The 25457-nt window shown below is 39.1% G+C and overlaps 1 protein-coding gene and 1 long non-coding RNA gene across 7 annotated transcripts in view; both read left to right on the forward strand.

Moving 5' to 3' along the window:
* LOC134754980 (uncharacterized) overlaps nucleotides 1-25457 on the forward strand; it is a 543731-nt gene that overhangs the window by 217342 nt on the left and 300932 nt on the right. The gene's annotated exons all lie outside the window — the stretch shown is intronic.
* LOC134754824 (inter alpha-trypsin inhibitor, heavy chain 4-like) overlaps nucleotides 1-25457 on the forward strand; it is a 169037-nt gene that overhangs the window by 43249 nt on the left and 100331 nt on the right. For 5 of the 6 annotated variants that reach the window (XM_063691244.1, XM_063691247.1, XM_063691249.1 and 2 more), the window contains exons 2-5: nucleotides 200-310; nucleotides 9387-9664; nucleotides 14580-14690; nucleotides 14860-15113. In XM_063691244.1, the coding sequence (XP_063547314.1) occupies nucleotides 206-310; nucleotides 9387-9664; nucleotides 14580-14690; nucleotides 14860-15113 (748 nt within the window). In that variant the 5' untranslated portion in view covers nucleotides 200-205. The remainder of the gene's footprint in view (nucleotides 1-199; nucleotides 311-9386; nucleotides 9665-14579; nucleotides 14691-14859; nucleotides 15114-25457) is intronic. The other variant, XM_063691245.1, reaches the window with a different exon arrangement.

A 25457-nucleotide genomic window follows, 5' to 3' on the forward strand; every position in this document is an offset into this window, starting at 1 on the left:
ACCAATTGTTCCAGGCGGGGAAATAAAGAATTTTTCAATTTTGTTTTCACCCAGTTGCTCGTGGGACGGGGACGCAGAGGAGCACACCACTTTTCTGCTCTAGAGCAGAAACGTATCACTTTCTGCGCACTTTTTGGAACAACAACGACCCACTTTCAGAGCATGAAATATGAAAATAACTACCTATATTTTGTTTCAGACGAGGATGGTACGGTGGACCTTGCTGGTGGCAGCGCTGTGCGCGGCGCGCGTTACGGCCCTGCCCGCCAGCACGCACGACCCTCTAGTCGTGACCCGAGATGGAGATGAGGTAACTTCGTTCGTCGCAACATTACCCAAAAAAAACATGAAAATTGATGTGTTATCTGTATTCTTCAATTTAGGAATATTACAATGCACTTATGAATGTCAAAAATATCCCCAAGTATCAAAAAATATATGAAAAATTCGTGAAAGTAGAGCTCAATAAAGACATTCAATGATAACTATAGCGAACATGATCAGTTTAAAGCCGTTTTTGAGTTATTGCAAAAAGTCTTCCCTTCTTAGTAAAAAGACGTAAGTACAAAGCCCTGCGAAGGTACTCCTTTATGCTTGTTATGTACCTACATGATACTCACTAATCTTCTATTCAATGCAGGTGTGATGTACGGGTAACTACGCGCGGACACAGATTAATAAATAGTTACTACGTAACAGATACATCATTCCCATACTAAAGCGAAAATACCTACGCTATAATAGCCTACAAAATCTTAATAATAATACCTGCTGCTCAGGACGAGAAGAAATGTACCATAAGTACGCGCACAAAGAGTCGAGACTGCCTTGCTCGCCGTGCGAGTCACGTGCCAACGCGTCATCGTAAAGAATGCGCTAGGGTTGTACTGTTACTTATGTTATTATTGTAATAAAACGAATGTTGCGAATAAACCATATTTTTTATTAGTCAATCAAATATAAAAACAACCTGACTCAAAAAACTCCTTAATTTACGATTTACCTACTTATCTTCAAAGAAATAAATGGTGACAAAATTCATAAAGATAGATTTAAAACACTACTCACCTTTCTTCGTCTCTCGGAAATGAAAAGACGACAAATTTTCCATTGTTTTTTGACTTTTACACCCATCTACTGCACAATAATTACGTGGTTTCGGCATTTCGAAGCGTAGGCGCGGGAAACGTGCGGTGCGAGCGCTCAGGCGGGCGTTCGACGGCCCTCTGTCGGTTGTATCATCGACGATATGCCGAGCGGTAGGCATATAGCGCGTGGCCTTGAGCGAGTGAAGAAGGCCTGGCGCGGAACCCTACACTGAGCATGGTCCGACGTGCTCTTGGCAGTCTTGGCCGGTTTTTAATATACGTATTAATGGCCAAATCATAACATTCGCTGACGATACAGCCTTCGTTATCCAGGATAATACTTGGTCTAAGTTGGCAAAGACCGCTAAATAGTCCACTCCCTTATGAGAATATAGTTCAGATCCGGAAACCGGTTTCCACTTTTAGTACTGGTATGTTGTTGGGCATGGTATTAGATCTCCAAAACTGCCGGGAGACAGCGGGGTCGGCCATCTACTTCAGCAGAATAACGTCATCAAAATGACTCCCGCTTCGTTGCGAATATTGCATATTGCACCCAAACTAAGCATTGCACATACACGTGTGGGATATTAAATGAAAGTAGATTAAATAATAATATAATATATATAATAAAATAATATATTTAATTCATACACTATGTACCAAAATATACAACAGTTGAAGAGCAATTTACAAAGAAATCCAAATGATGCAAAAAAATATTCGATTATTTGGGTTTTGCAAGCAAACCAAAAGTCGGACCTTAAAGCAATGTACTACAATAAGATAACGTCTCAAGCCTTACATTGATACCATAAAAATCAAAATCTGACCAAAATTGTGGAAATTATGCATCATAATGTAGGTATTCGCCAGAACAAATGGCTCGAAGTTTAAAAATCCAAAATAGTCATTCTCAGGATAATCCGCTTAAGCTTCTAATATGTTATTAACGATATAAATAGGATCATAAAACTGCCGGGAGACAATCTCTATAGTGCCTGAGTGACAAATAATGGCGTCATACAAGTGATCATCATCAGCTGTATAAAACACTGTAAATACCAGCTTTATGCCGATAATTTGCATTTTTTTTTTATCTTTTCACCCCAATGAGACTGCCACGTCAATCGAGAAGGTCAACGACGATTTAAAACGATTGTCAGAATGGTCCTCCACAAACTGTCTAGTGCTAAATCCATCAAAATCAAAATTTATGGTTCTTGGGTCTATAAATCAGACTAAGACTATTATTGGTAAGCGCCCAAGTATCATTGTTAATGACGTGACAGTTGATCGTGTCGACGAGGCCCGAAATCTTGGACTACTGTTTGACACGAATTTACGTTTTGAAAATTACTTGATAGAAACTGTTCGGAACTGTCTTATCGCCTAAAAGTATTATACAATTTCCGGAATCTTCTCAGTGTCAAACTTCAAATGAGACTCTGTGAGGCCCTGGTCTTATCCAAACTTAATTATTGCCTCACTGCTTACGGTCCATGTCTTCTTGCTCGTTCACAGCGTCTCATTCAAAGAGTGCAAAATGCGTGCGCTTTTTCCCCGCTTGTTTTAAAGGATAAAAGACGGCTTTCCGAGCTAGTGAGGGGAAATAGTTATTTGTTATACAAGGGTGCAAAGTTGTATTTTACCCGCGAGTGTGGAATTGAAACACGAGCACGCGAAAGGATTCTATAGTTGAACCACGAGCGAAGCGAGTGGTTCTAAAATAGAATCCTGAGCGTAGCAAGTGTTTCAACACACGAGAAGTAAAATACATTTGCACCCGTGTGTAACACAAAACTTTTCCTGTCACTATAGCGAGGAAAGTGCAACATCCACAGGCGTTAGATCATCTTCATCACTGGAATCACTTATTTTGTACGATATTATAACAGAAAACACTGGAAATTCTGATTTTTGCGTGAGTCGGTGAGAATGGTTTTTAAGTAAAAAATTTGTTGACAAATGACAATGTTGACATTTCTGTTCTGACCTGACGTATGAAATGTCAACGATGCGTTTTGAAATTGCATCGACTCAACTTGTGCGTTCAGAATTATATTTAACATCATTATAAAAAATCTAACGTTTCTTATGGAATTTTAAGGTTTATGACTTAAAATTATTAAATAAAGCTAATTTTGGTATTTTTTATTAGATTCTCAAACCATTTATTTAATGATAATTAATATCGAACGAACCATTATTATGAGCGTTTTACGTTTTGTTATCTGTCAAGCTACTTAAACACGCTCCATTCAAGGTCAAATTACTTTCCCCACTAGTGGATAAAATGCGTTTTTCCCCGCTTGTTTTAAAGGATAAAAGACGGTTTTCCGAGCTAGTGAGGGGAAAAAGTTTTTATCTATCTATCTATCACTGCCGAAATATGCATAATCAAAATTATAACTATACCATGAGTCATACATGCACGTGTGCTACATCAAATGAAAGGTTATTAAATGTATTATGATTCGTTAATAAATTTTTTACAAAAACAATGCATTGTTTTAAAACTACAATCAAAAAAATGCCACTTTATATCTATTTTATAGTTCAACTAATAACGTTATAACAATGTCGCGTATTATATTAAAGAAACCAGTTATTCAACTTTACGTCACAGGTTAAATTTTAAATTTCTGACGAAGCCTGTAGAAGTTGTATAAAAAAACTAAAGCGCGCCAACAATTCTACTTAAATTGCGCTCATATTATGCAAATAATAGTGCTAATTATCGGGTATTAAACAAGTATTAAATGAAAGAACGACACATAAAATACAAGAAAACGACCTTTCTAACTGGAATCATATTTTATAAATTGAGTTTTCTTGATAATCAAGCAAAGCAACGGTTTTTTTGAATGTCGGTTAAATTGTAGCTTTTGTTACCTGGGCTACAAAGACGAACAGATTGACACCTCAATTACCAAAATCAATTCAGTATTTTCGTGTAAACAATATACATGCGTACGTAGACAGCAGTCCCTGTCCCATAATCTTATTATCATGCCCTGGCAGTGTTATTACTACAAATATTAGAGAAATGTAAAGTTACATACCAGTACGAATACATCATTTCTCTGACGTTGAAAGTTGAAACCCTGATGCAGGGCTTAGCGTGACGCCTCTATAAGGAGTCAACAAAATGCCTTACCGAGGCTTAGGGCCACTTGCAACATTCACTAACCCGAGGTTAACCGGTTAAACCTGGAGTTACCATGGTTACCAGTACACTTTGACACTAGGTTAACGGTTTAACCGGTGAACCCCGGGTTAGTGGGATGGTGCAAGTGGCGCTTATACATATAGACCGCGGGCTAGGAACAGATTTCCATCACCAATCGCCTCTCGGGCGAAAACTCGTGTAGTGGTTAACGGCTATGTATGATGAACACGCGTGAACGTCACCTGCCGCTCCGTTGGTGGGTTGAGGAATGGCAGCAAATAAAGTCTATAAAAAAAATTAGTCATCGCCTCCCGCTTGATACTTTGTCAGATGATAGTTTATGTGCTATTGTGAATAAACAAAATCTTCAGCTGATTGTATCGCTGTGGAAAGACCGTCAGCTGGTCACATGAACATGTAAAAAAAAATCTTTTCAGTCATCTGCGTCATCGCTTCCCGTTTGATACTTTGTCAGTTGATAGTTTAGATACTATTGTTAATAAAACAAATCGTCAGCCGGTTGTATCGCGGTGGAAAGACCGTGTTTCGCGTTTCGATGGCTGCCATTCCTCAACCCACCAACGGAGCGGCAGCTGACATTTACGAGGGTTCATCATACATAGCCGTTAACCGCTATACGAGTTTTCGCCCGGGAGGCGATGACTGACGAAATTTGCGCCTGGCTCGCGGTCCAATAATATAAGAGCATTTTATGTAGGCTACTCGTAGCAAATCACTTTAACCCCAGCAGGGTAAAAAACATAATAAAACACTTAATTTAAAAGCTTATAATAGTTATTAGTTGTGTGTTTTGTTACAAGGAGGCAAAGTTGTTGTTTAACCCTTCGTGCTATTATTAGTACCCCAGCAAGCGAAAGATTCTAAAATTGAACCACGAGCGTAACGAGTGATTCGAAAAGTGGAATCTTGAGTTTTGCAAGGGTTTCAAGGCTGCGCTAATAAGGCTGGCAGCATTTTCCCTCGGAATTTTGTTCCGCTGAAATAGAGGTCAGCCCTCTGGTCACCCGAAGCCAACGTAACGCATTTTGTTAACTTCTTATAGACGCGACGCCCGCTAGGCCCCTACAGCCTCAGGGTTTCAACGTTAGACAAATGATGTACCTACTATTTACTACGTTTTATTTCTCTTAGCGCCACTTGCACCATCCTACTAACCCGGGGTTAACCGGTTTTTTTTACGTAAAGTAATGCATTTAGGCATTCCGCCTAGCCGGGGAACTAGGACGGATATGTCGGACTTGTGGCCAAGGGGCCAAATACCGACTAAACCACGGTATGCCCGTCTCGCAGCAATGGGGGCGGTGAACACGGGATCGCAGAGCATTCCACCGCGAACACCGCCTGCTGCCGACAGCCGAAGCTGTCCCCTTCTTAGACCCGAAGGCCCTGGAGCCGAAGCTCCCTCTCTCGAAGGTAGTGTGCAGGGCGACACCACACACTGGTCCCTCATGACAACCTCCACGCCGGGAGGAGATGGAAAAACCCCGGGTTCCACCCCCTGAGGTTGCCTTAGCGATTTTTTATAGAGGTGGTCATCCTCGTGGCCACCACGCCGGCGCCGGCCAGCAGTGGCAACCCCCCCGGCCGTCATCATAGGCCCTCTGCCTAGACAGTTACGGGGACCGCAGTTTTATACAGGTCAGCGGCATTCCTGTGCCCTCACGCGCCCGAAGGCCCCATCCGCGACCGCAGTCGCCCAGCCCAAAGGCCCCCCTCCAGCACGCACTCAGGTGAACTCATTGAGAGGACAACCTGTGCGGAACGGAACCTCCTTACCCCCCCGTGACAGGACATTAGAACCACATGGGGTGCAACCCGATACACTCCGCACTACCACACTTGCGCTTAGTTTTTCGGCCGTAGAGTACGCATGACCGGTGTGGAAGAACTCTGCACACACAGGTCAGGTAGACACTGCTCTCAACGAAACCTGCCGACTGATCACTGGGTGTCTTAAACCTACCAAACGCGATCATCTCTACCAAATGAGCGGAATCGCTCCTCCTCACATACGTAGAGACGTGGCAACCGCTGTAGAACGCGCAAAACAACTGTGTGATTCCCGACACCCACTACATTCACATACTCCTATAACCGGCAGGCTAAAGTCACGCAGGAGTTTCGTCACCAATCCAGCCCTCGAGCACCAAACGCCACAAGAGGCCCGTCTTACAGCATGGAAATCGCAGCTCAATGAAGACTCTCTAAACATAACACCTAAAGAGCACTTACCCCCTGGCGCAAGAGAAAAATGGGTGACCTGGAAGTCTTTAAATAGATTAAGATCAGGAGTGGGTCGATCCAAACCTTCTGAAATGGGGAATCAACCCGGGACAAAGTGATGTACTATGCGAATGTGGCGACCTACAAACAACGCAACATATGATGCAGTGTTTCGTGCACGTGCACTACAGAAGACCTGATAAGAGCTACCCCCCGAGGGTTAGAGGTGGCAAGATATTGGCAAAATATTATTTAGTTTTGATCCCTTCACACGATAAGAAGAAGAAGGACATTGGCAGCACCGGTAAGCAATTACCTGCAAACCAAGAGATTACTTACCGTTGCCCCCGGGGTGCACCGTCCGAGAGCCCTTCTCTTTCCCCCGGAACAGCTGATCAAGAGGAATGAGAAGGGACTCGGCACTCTAGGTTTCCTGTCCGTAGCACCCCTAACCTGTTAAACTTGGAGTTACCATGGTTACCAGTACAATTTGACACTGGGTTAACGGTTTAACCGGTTAACCCCGGGTTAGTGGGATGATGCAAGTGGCGCTTAGAATGTGCGGAAAAAGAGAGATATAAAATGTATGGTATGTAACTATGTATTTAATCCCTTATACTCGTAGATATTCTAACTCTTCTTTTTCCGCATCTGCACAGCACAGACGTCTTTATTATTTGTATATAGTGTTTAGATTTCAAACAGTCCCCTTACGGCTTATCCTCTGTCAATTGTTTAGTGAAACCGCAAGTGCTACTTACTAGCATAAAAAAATAGTAGGGCCGTTTTAACCGGTTATTCAATTACCACTCTATGGAGATTGCAATAAGGTTTGAAATGAACTAATGGGAAAACATATTCCATAGCTGTGTGGTCTTTGCGGTTACTGAGTGCCGGCAAATTGAACGCTACAGAACCAGTCTAAAATGTGTCATCGATATGCGTAACAAAGGCGCGTTATCGGAGAGCGCACTTACACTGGTTTTTTTAGCGTTGGACTAGCCCTCGCTCGGGTGCCATTTAAAATTATGCACGAACCAGGTAAGGGACAGGGACGGATTGCGATTAAAACATTATTAAAATTATTACTTAATTATTATAATATTAAAATAAACCAATATTAATTAAATTTAGCTGCTTCCGCAATTTAAATACTACCTGAAACGATGTGCTCAATATAATTACGTGGGTGTAAACAACTACTATGACAACAAATATTAAAAATCATACGCTTTACAATAATAGATGCCAATTTGTTATTTAGTTGCCAAACTATCATTTCAAGATCCCAATTATTATTTTTCTGTTGAATTTGATGCCAGTTTTTTGTTTACGAGTCTCTAATGTTTCCCATACAGTTTTTAGTCATAATGTATTGTTTGTCCACATCTTCGTTAGTCATAATTTGGTTTTTCTCAGAAACGCGTAACTTTTCAGGATTGCCATAAAACAAACCTAACCTGACCTATAGGATAACCTGAGGAAAATCCTGAAAAGTTAACGGTTCCAGAATTATGACTAATGATAATATGACAATCATTACATTATGTCAAACAAAGGGACCCCATTGTTTAACTACGTGAAACTAATACTGAACTGATTTAGATAAATGAGGTGTCAATCTGTTCGACTTTGTAGCCCAGGTAATAAAAGCTAAACTACAATTTAACCGAATTCAAAGAAGGAGATTAAGTACGAAAAGAAACCGTTGTTTTGCTTGTTTATCAAGAAAATTCAATTTATAAAATATGATTCGTCAGAAATGTCGTTTTTAGGGTTCCGTACCCAAAGGGAAAAATGGGACCCTATTACTAAGACTCCGCTGTCTGTCTGTCTGTCCGTCTGTCACCAGTTTCATGAACCGTGATAGCTAGACATTTAAAATGTTCACAGATGATGTATTTTTGTTGCCGCTATAACAACAAATACTAAAGCAGAATAAAATAAATATATAAGTGGGGCTCCGCTCCCATACAACAAACGTGATTTTTTTGCCGTTTTTTGCGTAATGTTACGGAACTCTTAGTGCGCGAGTCCGACTCGCACTTGGCTAGTTTTTTTAGGGTTCCGTACCCAAAGGGTAAAAACGGGACCCTATTACTAAGACTCCGCTGTCCGTTTGTAGAAAACGTAATTTTGTTGCCGTTTTTTGCTTAATGGTACGGAACCCGAGAACGGAACGAGAGTCCGACTCGCACTTGGGCGGTTCTTATGTATTTTATGTATTGTTCTTTCATTTTATATTCGATAATTAGCACTATTATTTGCATAATATGAACGCATTTAAGTAGAATTGTTGCATGTTGGCGCGCGCTTTAGTTTTTTTGTACAACTTCTACAGTTTTCTACAGAAATTTAAAATTTAACCTGTGACGTAAAGTTGAATAACTGGTTTCTTTAATACCTATATAATACGCAACATTGTTATAACGTTATTAGTTGAGCTATAAAATAGATATACACGTACTTTTTAAAAAAAAAGTGTCATTTCTTTGATTGTAGCTTTTAAACTATACATTGTTTTTGTAAATATTAATGTATTAACGAATTATAATACATTTTAATATTTTTAATAACCTTTCGTTAGATGTAGCACACGTGTATGTATGACTCATGGTATAGTTATAATTTAGATTTTGCAAATTTCGGTAGTGGTCACATGTATGACGCCATTATTTGTCACTCAGGCACTATAGAGATTTTCTCCCGGCAGTTTTTTGATCCTATTTATATCGCTAATAATAACATACTACAAGCTTAAGCAGATTATCCTGAGAATGACTATTTTGGTTTCCTTAAACTTTGAGGCATTTGTTCTGGCGAATATCTACATTTTGATGCATAATTTCCACAATTTTGGTCAGATTCTGTTTACCACTTAGCAGAGCACAAGCCCGACGCCGGCGCCGACGCCGACGTCAACGCCGACGCCGACGCCGACGTCAACGCCGACGCCGACGCCGACGTCAACGCCGACGCCGACGACGAGCGGCCCGCCGCCGCCGCTGAAGGTGACGGAGATGGACGTGCGCTCCGAGGTGTCGATGCGCTACGCACGCACGGCCGTGGTGACGCGCGTGCGCAACCCCTCGGACGGCGGCCAGGAGGCCGTCTTCAGGGTGCTCATACCGGAGACCGCCTTCATTAGCGGATTCCAAATGTAATTTTGACTCATTCCTATATTTATAGTTTCATAGATATATACTCAGTCAGGTCATAAGTTGTGTCACAAAGATTTTTACCGATAAAAAAGATAGGTACAGATCCCTTATTATTCATATGGGTTGAAAGTTTATTTAATGCTCAATGCTCAATGCTCAATTACTTACAATATAATTAAACGTAATTTGCTGTCTCAGTTTTGCATAATTCTACGTACTATTCAGAAAAAAGTTATAAATAACATGCAAAAAATACGTGGCCTGTTCAAGGTGATCTTGATCCCTATTTATTTATTTACCTTTTCTCAAAAATGGACGGAAAAGTCGACGTTGCCGGTTAAAAAGTAGGTCCCGAAGTGCGTAGTTTATGGTCAGTCAAAAAATTAAAAAGTTAAAAACATTGCAGTCTCGATTTCAGGACTGCAATGTTGCATACAAATTCCATTATTTGTCGAGTTCCAAACTTTTTAAAAGTTGAAGTGGCCATATCAAATGAAGGCTAGGTCCATTAAACAGCCAAACAGATGATCAGTACTTATTATTATAATGTTGGTACCGCGACTATTTAGGTGTCTCAAATAGGTTGGCGTACTTTCAGCAGAAAAATACACTTCTATTTTTAATTAAAAAAATAAAACGGCGGCAAAGCAAATCTTTTTTACTTTTTTCTGTGAAAATATATACATAAGAACGTTGCTTCTGTAAAATATTTCTATTATATTTGTATTTATTGCGCCATTTTTGAGAAAAGCACTATATATGACTCGGCTGGAAGGCTACTTGCTGGCTTCGGATTCAATTAAACGGACTCCCAAGGTCGTCCGTTTAAAACTAATCCTCAGCCAGCAAGTAGCTACTTCCGAGCCTCGACAATAATGTACTATTTTTACATGGTTGTATCTTACATATAACAAAAGCTGGGTCTTATATGTATAATTTATGTGTAATGGACTCCGAAAATTGCAAGTGTTCATGTTTTACCAAACCTACTCGTTGGATGGCAGTGAAGTACAATACAATACAATAATTTATTAATAAAATTTCAATTTTACACGTCATAATAATTACAATACATTACTATTCTAAATTACATTATTTTTCATATACATACATATAATTATTAAAATTACAATGCATTATTATAAATTCGGTACACTATTGCTAACCTAATGTATCGTGCAGGCTGCAGCACTCATGTGCTATTCCTATCAGAAGAATAAAATTCATTCAACGGATAAAAGACGGCAGAGACTAGGTATTTTTTAAGTTTGAGTACGAATGAGTTATTGCTATTCGCAGGTTTTATGTCTTCAGAGACTCGGTTATAGATTTTAGGGTCGATTGTGTGCAGACATTTTTTAGATTTAGCTAGCCGTGTGCGGGGCGGACGAAGTTCGTGGCGCTGCCTAAAGTTGTATTTGGGTTCCGCAGCATTAGACTGGAACTAAACTAGGATATAAAGGCAGGGTAGTGTGGCCGCTCATGCTCGTATGCGCAAGCACGTTCGTCGTGATTAATCCAAAATGTGTTAAAACTGTCGATTTGTGTGCTCTAAACCCTCGCCGCAGCCACTACTGCATCAGCTCGCCGTTGGAGAATGTCGGTACCGACCAGCTGTTCGACATGCAGACACGGGGTGAGTTGGCTTTTGATTGATTCGCTTTCACTGGCATCGTTAAATTTCTCTCCAAATACAATTTCCCTATATCTTGAGGGCGATTGTACATTTGGTTTGACACCGGCGACTACACGAATTGCGTGCTTCTGTCATTTGAAGACTCTCGCGATCCGCGGCGTCACCCCATAGGTCTATTCCATACGTTAATAAGGAGTGAAAATAGCCAAAGTAAGCCTTTTTGACGTTGTCGGGGTGCAGACTTTGGCGCAACCTTGTGAGCGCGAAGCAAGCGGCAGCAAGGCGGTCACAGGAGAGTCTATATGTGGTCCCCATGTTAGGCCGGAGTCGAATGTAAGGCCTAAATATTTTACGTGGTCAACTTGCGGCTTGCGGCACTAGCAATCCATTACATGTGATGTTAAGGGTGTGCTCTCTAGTTCCCCTTTGGGCGAAATGGACAATATTTTATTATGCAACACGGGCAACACGGCCCTGGTTGTCAGCTGCAGCAATTACTCAGCCGTCGTCAGCAAAAAGGACAAACTCAGCTTCATTAGATGCTTCTGAGAAGTCATTCATAAAAATGAGAAACAGGTTATTTCCCATTGTGGAGCCTTGGGGTACAATTTCCTACGTCGAGCACTTCTGATCGTTCTCCCTTGACTTGACCGGCGTTAGATTGTTTACGTCCCTGGAGAAAAGAGGCGATCATGTGATGTAGTTTACCTGTTACACCATAATGGTCCAACTTCGCTAGAAGGAGCGGGTGATGCACGAGTTCGAGTTCGAAGGCAGAGAAAGGTCACAGAGTATAGCCGCAACCTGTCGTTTTGCCTCTAGGTGACTTATGACCTTTAGATGAACGTCTCGCGCGGCAACGGCATGGATGGTAGAACGTCCTGGCTGGTAGTGGTAAGCATATTGTTGTTTATTCAATAGGTTGTTTTTATTAAAGTTTAAAGCGTGTTGCTGAAAAGTACCCTAAGTTTGAAGGGTATTAGCTGAAGTACAGACTTGTTGGAAAACTAAATGCTGGTGATAAAATAACGTTCTAATAAAGTAGGTTCATATAAATAAACAATTGTACAGTCCGTTAACTCTTAGAATGACCTTCGGATTTTAGAAAGATACATCGGGTATCGGCGGTAACACGCGAAGGTGATACTGCTGTTCTGCTTTCTTATTAACTCACAAAAAGTTTTAAACTTACCGCAAAAAGTTAAGGATACCTATTGTCTCAATGTAAAATAAGCCCTAATTTAATGACATTATGCTTAATGTTCAGTTGATAACTATATTGCGATTTGACTTTTTGTCATAATCTAAATAAAATACTCGTAGAATCAGAATTTGAAATTCGTCCGGAGGTAATTTGAAAACAGAACGTCACATCGTCATTTACTACTTCTGTGTATAGAGTTGTTAATACCAGTCACATATTGCAATTCACACGGTAAAATTATACAATTTTTCAAATTCGGGAGATCTTTGAATCTATTCTGGAAATCATATACCATCCTCCAGATTTAACACAGTCCTTTTTCGGTCTCTTTTTCTTTGGCGTTTCAAAGGGCTTGGATGGAGGCTTTTGGTCGGCTTCGCTTAATATTTTTCTTAATGTATTTTTTGAAATTCCTGTTACTTCTATCACGCGGTCTTGAATTTTATTAAAATAATTACAATTATCACTTTTCTTAAAAATTTCCGATTCTTTTCAAAAATATTTATATACTTTATATATGATTTTTCGTGATTGACCATTTACAGAAATACCCTTTTTGAGATGAGTCCCCATTAAAATATTCACCTACTAGTTATGTTGGTATTAACTACTCTATATAGTTTAAGGCTGAAAAGACGACTGCATTCTTTGGGTGTTGGATTGCAACTAAATCAGTACGACAAGACACTGTCATGTTCTATTACTTACGCGATTACGTCCGATTATACCCGAAAAACGAATGTCATTCTGAGAGTTAACGGACTGTACCTATTTTATTAATGTGTCTGATTTTTACTCCCATTTGTGAAGTATAATTTTCCACAATCCAGCCGCGTATTTTCGTCTAACGACAATCCCAAAGTAAACAAGTAGTAAAGAAAGTCGCTATCTAAATTTTTAACTAGTTATATTACGTTTTGATCAGTATAAAACAAGCTATCAATCACAAGTAAGACATGATTGCCAGCTTTCAATCAAGCTTGCAATCATCTTACTTTTTTTATTGAAGGCTTTGTGTTACATATTATCAGTCAAAACCTTTGTGACAGAACTTACGACCTGACTAAGTACTCAAGGGCTATGAGAACGGGACACTTGATAAGGATATTTCTTGACCTGACCGAAAGTGACACGTTTTTATTGTTTTTCAGTGTACTTACCAATACAATACGAGTAAGTACCCAAAGTAAAAATATTCGTCGTCGAAAAAATGTTGATCAAGTATAATTTTTTGGACATACCTACACAGATATTCGTTGCTAGTTTAGGGCTGGTTTCCATTCCCAAATGAAGTGTTTTTTCTTTGGTACCTATTCAAAATGAATGTTACACAATACGGATAACTATATATTATATAAATATCGGATAATGAGGCCTTACCTATATTTCTTTTAATTTGCATCTTAGTCTTGCATAAACTTCCGTTTCTGTTCGCTAGTGTACAAGTATTTGTAAGTTACTTTAATGCAGTAAGTTTGTATGTAGGGGACGGTTTTTGGTCAAGAAGTCTTCTAGAAATCGATTTTCTCTCATGTTGTCGCAGACATGGATATATATATCAGTACATTCAGTGTGATGTCGTGAACATAACAAAAAATTATACTGATATTCAACTTGATGTACTTTTTTATATTTTTGGTTATATCTGGTTAATTACTTTTTAACATTATATATATAGGGGATATTCACAGTCACTTGGTATGTATTTTGGAATGATCCATTCATTTTCAATTTAGAGCAGTTCAAAGTCAAGTGTGGTTTGCGAAAGTTTTGAACGTTTTCTAGTAATTTGTTAGACGACGTAGTGAAACTGTTACAGTTTGTTATATATTTGTGATCTACTCACAAAGCCCTTTCATTTGGTACCCCACACGATATGATTAAAAGAAAAAAGTTAAAAACTTTGTACTGCCGACTCATCTCATATCTTTGTGTTAAGGACATCACACTGAATGCAGTGATACCAAATATATCCATGTCTGCGACGACATGAGCGAATAGTAACCTAAAGCCTGTTCCGCCAAACCACTAATGAGCGTGACCAACACTTAAAAATATTCTTATTATTTTCCAGGACCTTGGACGGAATAACGTACAAAGCTTATGTAAAAGAAAAAGAAGAAGCCAAAGGGATATATGATCAAGCAGTCTCTCAAGGAATAAGTGCCGGTCATGTTGCGGCCAAGTAAGTTCTTGACAATTTGTATAAATTATTTACGAAGAAATGTTTATAACCCGCTACTTCGTACAAGTCTTCACACAGATCTACAGACTTCGTCACCAAATGATAAAATCCGGAACAACAAATTAATTTGATAAAAATAGAAGAATTTACATGTAATTTGACATTTCAGAGCTCGAGACTCCAACGAGTTCATGGTGAATGTAAACGTGGGACCAAACAGCATGGGCATCTTCAACCTGACGTATGAGGAGCTGCTGGGGCGGCGGAACGGCGTGTACAATCACGACATTAACATGCTGCCCGGCGCGCCCGTGCCCAAGCTCACGGTGACCGTGCACGTGCGCGAGGCGCAGCCCATCACCGCGCTACGCGTGCCCGAGGTGCGCACCGGCAACGAGATCGACCCCACCGAGACCGACCCTAGTGAGTGCACTAGCATCTATTGTATACCTTCTAATTGTAACCTTGTGTTTTGTATGTACCTTGTCATATCCGACGACTGCGACCACGATTACTTCATTCAATAAGCACGCACAGGTAAATGGCAACCGGACTTACTGTCCATTTAGGTTGTCCCTCTGGTTCAAGAGAACAACCTAAAGGGTTAGTAAGTCCGGTTGTATCCATTTGCGGTGGATATATGCCATAGAAGTGGCTGGACCAGTGCTTATGTCGGGCTTTATCAAAAGAAACCAGCTACATTTCAGCTCAGTCGACGACGACGTGAGAATTGTAATTATTGGTGGTATAAGTACCATCGTACCGCTCTTAAGCTAGACTTTTGAGCTAAGCGGCTCTGTCGCAACGGGCGCAGCGTCAGAGCCGCTGCGTCAGTGTCGCAGCGGTAACTGACGCAGATTCGCTAACGGACGTCGCGACTCCGGCCACAGTCACAGTTGTTTTTCCATACGGTGCTGACGTGTTTATATATAACTAGCGGCCCGCCCCGGCTTCGCACGGGTGTAATGCTGATATAAACATATAAACCTTCCCCTTGAATCACTCTATCTATTAAACAAACCGCATCAAAATCCGTTTACATAGGGAGAAAGGGATAGACAGACAGCAGGAAGCGACTTTGTTTTATACTATGTAGTCAAGATGAACCGACCAATTATACAAATATTATTAAAAGAAGACGAGGATGAGGAGGAGGAGGACCTTAAGGTTGACTTCCGAGCAAAGCGGCTCTGGCGTCACTAACGCAGCGACAGAGCGATAGTACCTAGTATGCAGTATGGAAATGCATGAACTTACTACCGAGCGCAGCGACAGTGTTTCCGCAAGCACTGTCGCGCAGTTTGACCCGCAGTTCCTAAAAAAATTTCCCTACGATATGATACGTGATATCCTCATATCTAAACCCCAAGAAAGTAATTTTGAAAATTATTTCATTATGTTTTTATTTTTTTTAGCACAATCGGATTAAGTCTAAACTTGAAATCCTTCCAAAGTTATGAACTTTGGTATGTATGTTAATTAAAGGTCTCTTTTTCATGTCCACACTATTTGACATTTGGGGACCACGAGGAATCGCAGCAAATGTGTACCATCCTGGAGAAATTTGCATTTTACTCTACATCTCTTTTGTTTTTACATATTGTTCTACATACCTATTGTTTTTAGTATTATTTTTACATAACTGCAAGTTTTCTGGCACTATTCATTAACACACCTTTAATTGTTATTAACGATTGAAATCGATAATTCATATAGATATTAGATACTTTCAAATCAAATGCTTTAATGTTTAGGTTTACATAAATTTAATTAAGGAAACTGTAAGTCTACAATATTACTAACTAACCTTGTACCTAATGTTACATATACGAGACTGTTTGTTTCTTAATAAATAAAATTAAAAATTAAAATTAAATATACGTCCTCTATGAAAAAATGGTGTAAGGCAACATTAAAACTTATTAAATTCTACACAAAAAAGTCCTAGATATCTTTGCGGAAAAAATACATCTTGTTATAGAAAATAATAGCTGAATCCAGATTTAGCGCTTATACCCTTTCAGGGGATATTCTCTTAATATGAAACTTGGAGGAATATGAATTCCACTTTTGTCTATACATTTGTACACGTTCTACCCCAAAATCAACATTTTACTCGACTGCGACTTAAACAGAAAGTAGGGTTATGGGTTTAAATACTGAAAATCAGTACACCTTGTGGGTCAGGATACTAGACGGATTTTTTAAAATGACATATCGGTAGATTCCTCTTGCCCTTCACAACCTGTTTACACTTGTTTTATTAAAGAAAAATCAATACAGCCGCCTTGAGAGGACGTCGAATAGTAAATCATATTTTTACTTCTAGAGCCTAAACTATTGAGTGAATTTCAATAAAATAGACACCAGTAGATCCATAATTGGTACACGAATGCTATGCAATACAAATTTACTAAAATAAATGGAGGAAAAATGTTTAGGACTTAAAAATGTGACTACAAAAACAGATTTTCGGTCTTAAATGGGGTTTAAACAATAGCGACAGTAATGAAATTTGACATCTTAAATTTCAGGGATCCCTGTTTGCGTGTTATAAAATTGGAGCTTTGTGGACCACGGGGATCAAACGCCATCTTGAAAAGTATAAGTTTTTTTTTGTTTTTCTGTTTTTCTCGGAATATCTGGGTTTAATGTGAATATGGCGAAACAAAAGCTTATTAAGTTCTACATAAAAAAGGTATAAAACACCATGTCCCTAAAACGGAGCTTTCTTCTAGAAATATGGCTCAGAAGTCAAAAGGTTATACTTAATCATCTACAAAAATTTTATTTTAAGACGGGTCAGAAAAAAAAATACTTGTATAATTTTTTTACCAATTTTTGGAACACAAAAACATTATCTACCCAACCACGAATAAAAAAAAATGTGTGGAAACTTGTAAGCTTCCCTTGTAACTTGTAAGCCCTATTTCTAGAAAAAGGCTTCGTTTTTGGGACATGGTGTTGCATAACTTTTTAGTGTGGATAAGCTTTCGTTTCGCCATACACAGTATTCACATTAAACCCAGATATTCCGAGAAAAACAGAAAAACCAAAAAAGACTTATACTTTTCAAGATGGCGTTTGATCCCCGCGGTCCTCGAAGCTCCAATTTTATGACACGCAAACAGGGATCCCTGAAATTCTAGGTGTCAAATGTCATTACTGTCACTATTGTTTAAACCCCATTTAAGACCTAAAATCTGTTTTTACAGTGACATTTTTAAGTCCTAAACATTTTTCATCCATTTATTTTAGTAAATTTGTATTGCATAGCACTCGTGTACCAATTATGGATCTACTGATGTCTATTTTATTGAAATCCACTCAATAGTTTAAGCGCTAGAAGTAAACATATGATTTAATATTCGGCGTCCTCTCAAGGCGTCTGTATTGATTTTTGTTTAATAAAACAAGTGTAAACAGGTTGTGAAGGGCAAGAGGAATCTACCGATATGTCATTTTAAAAAATCCGTCCAGTATCCAGTACCTACAGGATGTACTGATTTTCGGTATTTAAACCCATAACCCTACTTTCTGTTTAAGTCGCAGTCGAGTAAAATGTTGGTATTGGGGTAGAATGTGTACAAATGTATAGACAAAAGTGGAATTCCTATTCCTCCAAGTTTTATATTAAGAGAATATCCCCTGAAAGGGTATAAGCGCTAAAATCTGGATTTAGCTATTATTTTCTATAACAACATGTATTTTTCCGCAAAGATATCTAGGACTGTTTTGTGTAGAATTTAATAAGCTTTAATGTTGCCTTACACCATATTTTCATAGAGAACGTATATTTAGAGTAAAACGCAAATTTCTCCAGGATGGTACACATTTTCCAAGATGGCTGTGATTCCTCGAGGTCCCCAAATGTCAAATAGTGTGGACATGAAAAAGAGACCTTTAATTAACATACCTACCAAATTTCATAACTTTGGAAGGATTTCGAGGTTAGACTTAATCTGATTGTGCTATTTTTCAATTTTACAAAGTGACAGTTCTATTTCAATACCTATTTTACGAGACTTATGGAACTGTACTGCAGATACGGTACATATTAATCATAAAATGATACGTAATATCCATATATCCAACGGGAAATACCTCTTTAACCCTTTAACTGCGCCTTTTCATCAGTTGGTATTAGAGCAGGCTCGAATGAGATGTTCGTTGGCAAAAATTGCGGACCGCAGTTTGACTTCTGATCCTTGTAGTGGGGTTCCTACGCTCCTAGAAACCCGATGTTGCCGGGCTGAAAAGTGATACCGTTACCCCACTAGCCCTTTGAATTTTCCCCTTACAATTCTCATACATTCGCTATCGAAAAATCCCACCGTTTGCACAAATCGGACTAATTTGCTTGAGTCTAGCTCTTAGCCTAATTGAACTACCTAATGTATATTAGTATTAATTTAAAGAACGTTTATTTACCTTTACATTAACGTATTTTGTGATTACAATAAATAGTATTCTTATGAGTTTAAGATGTTTGAAAAAATAAGAAAATAATTGTTGGACGGGTCGCGCCATTTAATTATCGTAAGAATGGTTTGAAAATGGTCAGATAATACTTAATAATACTTATCCACTTACTGATCAGGGTACCTTAACAACAATGTGTGTTTAATGCTCGTTTAATAACTAAAACCAGAAAATAATGTAAATCTGTTGCTGTACCAGTTAAAATCGCGCACTATAGTTCTAATATGAGTTGGGTAGTGGAATATATTTATGCCAAGTGAATTAAGCCATTTTGCCATTTATCACTTTTATTAGGTTTTGCTGTGGTTCAAGATAATTAAAAACTACATTTAAAAATGCTAAAAAATGTTTCTTTTATGCAGATTTCTTAAGGAAGAATGTGCTTTTGCTGCACACATGAGCAAACATGCATAATCTAGGCCCTTAAAACTTGTATTTGCAATTTTTTTAACAGACTAAACCAAATACTACTTATAGCTGGGGAGGCGACGATGCTAAATGTGTAGTAAACTCGAGCGTCGTAGACCTATTGGAATCGAAAGATTAGATGATGGGAAGAAAAAAAATGTTATATAATATTTTCTGGTTTAGCGAGCAGGAAAGCGCCTACAGATTTTTTTAAATGTAAAAAAAACCACCATGTGAAGTTACTCGAGCGCGTCAGATATAGGTAGTGTCAGTCGCGCAATATGTCTCTGATAACAAGGGTATGTTAATCTGCCGGTTAACATGGTCATACGGAAGGGTAGAAAATCGTCAGATATTCAAAGGGGTTGTTAAATGGACCCTACAAAAGTGTCTATTTCAATAATCTGACGATTTCAGCTAGCAGTAAGCAAATGGCAGAGTCACAGAGTTGCAAAACCGCCATATTGAAATACTCTAGCGTGTCAGATTATTATACAGACAGGTTCAGATTGATGTCCCATTTATGAAAAACCTTAATCTGACGATAATGTGGAGCAGTATCCTTATTCTGACGATTTGAAATTAAAAAAAATATTTTTATTTTTCAAGATAATTTTAAAAATTCCTGTCGTATGTATTTATTTTATTTGTAAACTTTTTTTGTACCTCAAAACTGAGCAGAATGCCGCTAAGTAGATCAAAATCGACCAAGGGTGCTGCGTTTTAGGCTGTGAGGTTCAAATTAAAACAAGGAATCTTACTTATTAACAATTTATTTCTACCTTAAAACGTCGCGAGCCTACGAAAACGTCGAAGGGTCAAAGTCCGATAAGCCGTCTGATTCCTACTCCCGGTTGACGAAAGTAGTTGCTCCCACACGCTAGTACTTCCCTGGACCCGCTGTGTTGCTGTGAGCGACCTTCTTCAGGGTGAGCGTGCGCGTGTCATCGTCGGCCTTCTAGCCGTGTTTTAGCACCCTGGAATTATTTTACCTCGTCTTAGTAAATGACCCACGAAACGGCTCCGTCGACTGTGACCGGCTTGAAGAAGAAATGCAGAAGCGGAAGAGAAAGTACTGCGTGATAGTGGTAAGAATGCCTTGGTGATGTTATAATGTCACAGTCAGACGGAGCTTACAAAATAAGCAGTTAAGCACTTTAGATTTTTATTTAGATTTAGAAAATAAACAAATTACAATTTAAATCTTGCTTTAAATTAAGATAGAAACATTAAAACTAGCACTTAAGGTTCGCAAGAAAGATTAAGCACCTAAACTAGATGTGTGCGCCGCGCCGGCGCGCCGCCGCCGCCGGGCTTTTTTGCCACGCCGCCGCCGCCGATAAATGATCGGCGTGACCTTGAGTCTTGTTAATTAGCTATTCCATGTTGGTATTTGAATTACAATATGATTTTTTTGTCAGATATACGTCAATTATTAATCCAATAAAACAGAAGAGCCAGTTGCACAAACTGTTTGACACACCGATAAAAGTAACTTAGTAATCCTCAGTATTCAGCGTCAAGAAAGATGAGATAGCGATAGGTATATGAAGTAGGTTCTTGTTAATTGTGAATTCACATTGCCTCACATATGAAGGCAGAATCCTCAGTCATGACAAGACGTACGAGTTACGAGCAACGAAAACACAGGGCTCATGTACCATGGGACCTCAAGGTGGAATAGAAAAGGAAACTAACTGGCTAATATTGCGACGATCATCCTTGCTTAATTGCTTGCGTCTCAAATTTTATTTGTCCAAGAAAAATCTGAAAATGTTGATGTGCGAATAATCTCGAGACCCAGTGTCCTAAAAACAGAAAGAGAGAGTCAGAGTGACAACATTGTAGATTCGCTTGCCCTACGGAAATGTGCAAGCTGTAAATGGATAAAGCAACATTTTCTTGACACTCCTTGCTATGGTTACAGTCACCTGGGTCACTGGGGCTTTCAATTAACCAAACATTGTTGTAGTAGTTATAAACTTATAAGCCCTTTCCATAATATGATAATAATATTACCTGGTACAAAAGTTCTTGTAACAAACTGTGCTACTATAGTCGCCTGCCTAACGGGAATAACAACAGCAAATACATCAAAATGGCGGCTCTTCTGAAGAAAATTGAAGATAAAAGTTCTAGAGGGGTGTTAAGATCAACCGTTCCAAGAAAAAAGTAATGGTAGTAGACAGGGCAAATATTCTCCCAGTAGTCCCAGTTACCGAAGCACTCGGCGATTACCAAAAAGCGAGCTGGTTTGTATATCTTGGGTTGATAACCAGTGCCGGTGGTTGCACCGCCGAGATACGCCGCAGAGCTGGCATGGCTAAGAGTGATATGAACCTCGACAAGATCTGGAAGAGCAGAGGTATTCGGCGTGCAAATAAAGTGCGCTTGCGTGCTCTCGTCTTTTCAATATTCCAGTATGGTACCGAAACGCTGAGTCTCAAAAAGTGTGAAGTGGCAAAGGTTGGTGCTTTTGAGATGTGGTGTTGACGTAGACTGCTGCTTATACCTTGGACAGCTAGAAGAAAAACCCCCCAAACTCTGAGAGCTCAATATCGCCACTCACCTCTTCACAACATGCCATGGGCGAGCCCTTAGATTCCTCGGACATATCATGCGGTTTTCATGATGTGGAGAAACACATGTATTCAGGCCGATGGCAAACGTGCTCGAGTTGGAGCATGTGTGAGAAGCTAGAACGCAATGAAGAGGTCGGTTTGCGGCAGTTTGCACCGTGCAGTCCACACGGCTTATGACCGTGCGAAATGGAGACAAATTACATGTGATCGCGATCCTCAGCAATGAGAGAACGAGAAAAAAGATACGTCTCAGTAAGCCTGGTGCTTGTATGACAAGAAAACCGTTAAAAGGAAGCCATGGCATTGGCAGTCCGCTATGTCTAGCAAATTTCAAGCATTTTGGAGATCTGTTTTGTTAAAGTCCGTCATTCTTAATACGATAAACCATAGAAATCATGAGAAAATGGAGAGTTACAGATCGGATCGTAGGTCATTGGGACTTTGGGACCAGGTAACCCCTTAATATACCTGCCCATGCGATGATACGACACCACAAACTATCGACCATCTACTCAAACACTGTCCCAAATATTTATACTTCCGCAGTGACCACGAGTTTCTCTGCGAACTGCATAAAATTGACCCGTATGATGTATCTAAAATAATAGAAAAAGAAACGTTCGAAAATTTCATCACAAAAATAATAAACACACTAAAGAAATTTAATAATACATATATATATATATATGTATGTATTTAATTAATATTTTATATTCAGTAATCAATATTTATGTAAATGTAAAACAGAAACAAAGTAATAAGAGTTGTAGGCTGCCCGTACTGAAAGCGAGGACCTACAACTTTCAACATAGATGAAAAAAAAAACCTGGATTGATCAAATTTTCAAGAAAAACAACAAATTAATGATTTTTCTTAAGAAACCTAAAAGTCAAGGTCACGCAGATTTCACGCCGAAAATATGCCGCCGCCGCCGATCATTTTTTAATCGGCGCACACACGTCTAACCTAAACTACACTAAGGAAGTTCAAAATCAAACAAAGAAAAGATCGTTACAACCTAACGGAAAATAACCGTTGAGCACAATTCAAATTCAACTACTCCCTTAAGTACTTTTAAATGTTCAACACTTACCCAAAGGGGTTGCACTGACTCTAATATCAATACATGTACTAAACGAGTACAGAAACTCAGGCAATTACTAAGCCCTTTTTAAAATTTAAATTCGTATCGCCCCGAGTGCTGCGACATGCACGGACGCTGCGAGAGAGCGACGTGCGTCTACCTTGAGCCTCAGAAACGAATGATCATTGATCAATGATCGATCGGCCGGACGGATCGCGGCGCGGCCCCAGACAGCGCGGGGGAAGTGCGGCAGGAGGCGCGGAACCGGTCGGTACAGATTCGCGCCGCTTGTATAGGCAGCCACAAAAATAACGAGTTGCGATTACGAATTAGCACTTATACATGTAAATACCTTTATCCCTAGATTATTGTAGGAATTAAGTAAATATGAGGTAAGTGTTAAAAATATCATACTTGCAAAATAATGTAACATATTAATTTAAACCCCGACAATTACGTATCTAAGGATCGCAGAAATAATTACATATGATTAACCTAGGTTACGTAACATTTATGTTACAGTACCCCGGCACGCCATGAAGGATTTTATTACTCTTTAGGAATAAAATCCGTGAAACTTGTGAAAGAAACACAATATTAATACCAAATAACACTCTTTATTGTCCCATAATAACCTACAACTAGACAGGGTGGAATAAAGTACTATATTTAATCAGTGATTGATTCTCTTATTAAATGCAACATACAAGCAACCTCAACTTATTATAACATAATCTACACAGTTACTTTATTATTAATAATTGATATGCAAGGCGAAAAGACGACATTAGCTAATTAATACCTATAATGAGGGTAATCAATACTTAATCTGAATCTGACACTTCTGTACAACTCGACGGCTGGTTAGCGAAAGAGGGCTCCGTTGACCGCGTCAGGGTATTTATTGACGATGATGTGACGTCACCGGAACTGGTCTTGACGCCGAGCGCTCGAACTGGCTGTGTTGCTGCTTGAATAAAACTCGGCGACTACACTTGGTACTCGTAACTACACTAACATTATTCATCTTTTATACATCACGCTTACACTACCACGTTAGCAACTGCCTTATAGGCCCAATTCCAACGCTCGATTTCAGAAAGATTATAAGGGTTTCCCGTTGCAAGAACTGGAGACCATACAAAAACCACTACCTAAAGATGTTAAAGCGCAACATAACTATTCCCGACTTTAAATTTGAAGTGTGACCAACAGGTAACAATAACAACTAAATATAATAACAGAATATACTATACTACTTTATCTTTACCCGCTAAATCCTGCAAAACGTAAACCAGAGGTGACTTTTTCCCAACGATCTTAGCCTTTATAAATTTAGGAGCCAGCTTCTTTGTGAATTGCTTGCCCTTGTCACTCTGGAAATAGGCGCGCTTCATAACTATATCCCCCACAGAAAATTCCACAGGTTTGCGTCTAAGATTGTAGTGCGAAGTACTTCTTAAGAAGTCTTGTATGGGTATTAATTAATTTATGAGGGACATGTTACTTATTTTTACGCGACTATGATTTTTGTATGACATTCGATTTAAAGTTAGTTTATCTGAAATTCTACGTGAATCATGTTTTATTTATTAGTTAATTTTTATTCTTTTATTTTTGACATGTTTCCAGTAACTTAGTTAATATTTTAGTAATACATATTTTAATTTTTAAGTTTGTATTTTAATTTTAATAGATCTTTATGTTTCAAAGCTTTTATGAGCCATGTTGCTTGAATTAAATGAATACAATACAATACTTCTTTCAAGAGCGTACCACAGTTTCTTTTGCACGTCGTCGAAAATAGCGGAAAGGCAACCCAAGTTCTCGGCGTAGATATCGCGTGGTAGGAACATCACCTCGTTTCCGATATCGTTGTCCGTATAATGTGTCCCACAAGGTACCAACTCGCGACCATGCACTAGAAACGATGGTGCATACTTTGAAACCTCATTGACGATGACGGCGCTATTTATGGCAAATTGAACCCTGGGAATAAACACGTTCCAGGACCTATGGTCATCCTCAACAAAAGTGGAAATACAAGTAATAATCGTACGATTGTAACGTTCCACCAAATTAACTTGTGGACTATATCTCGGAGTGAAAAAAAAAACGTTTGGGACATTATAATATTTGAAAAATTTATCAATAACCTTCCCCGCAAATTGTGGCCCATTGTCCATTAGGACCGTTTGTGGTACCCCGTGC

This window comes from Cydia strobilella, chromosome Z (assembly GCF_947568885.1).
Source record: "Cydia strobilella chromosome Z, ilCydStro3.1, whole genome shotgun sequence".
In the NCBI taxonomy this organism is placed as follows: Eukaryota; Metazoa; Arthropoda; class Insecta; order Lepidoptera; family Tortricidae; genus Cydia; species Cydia strobilella.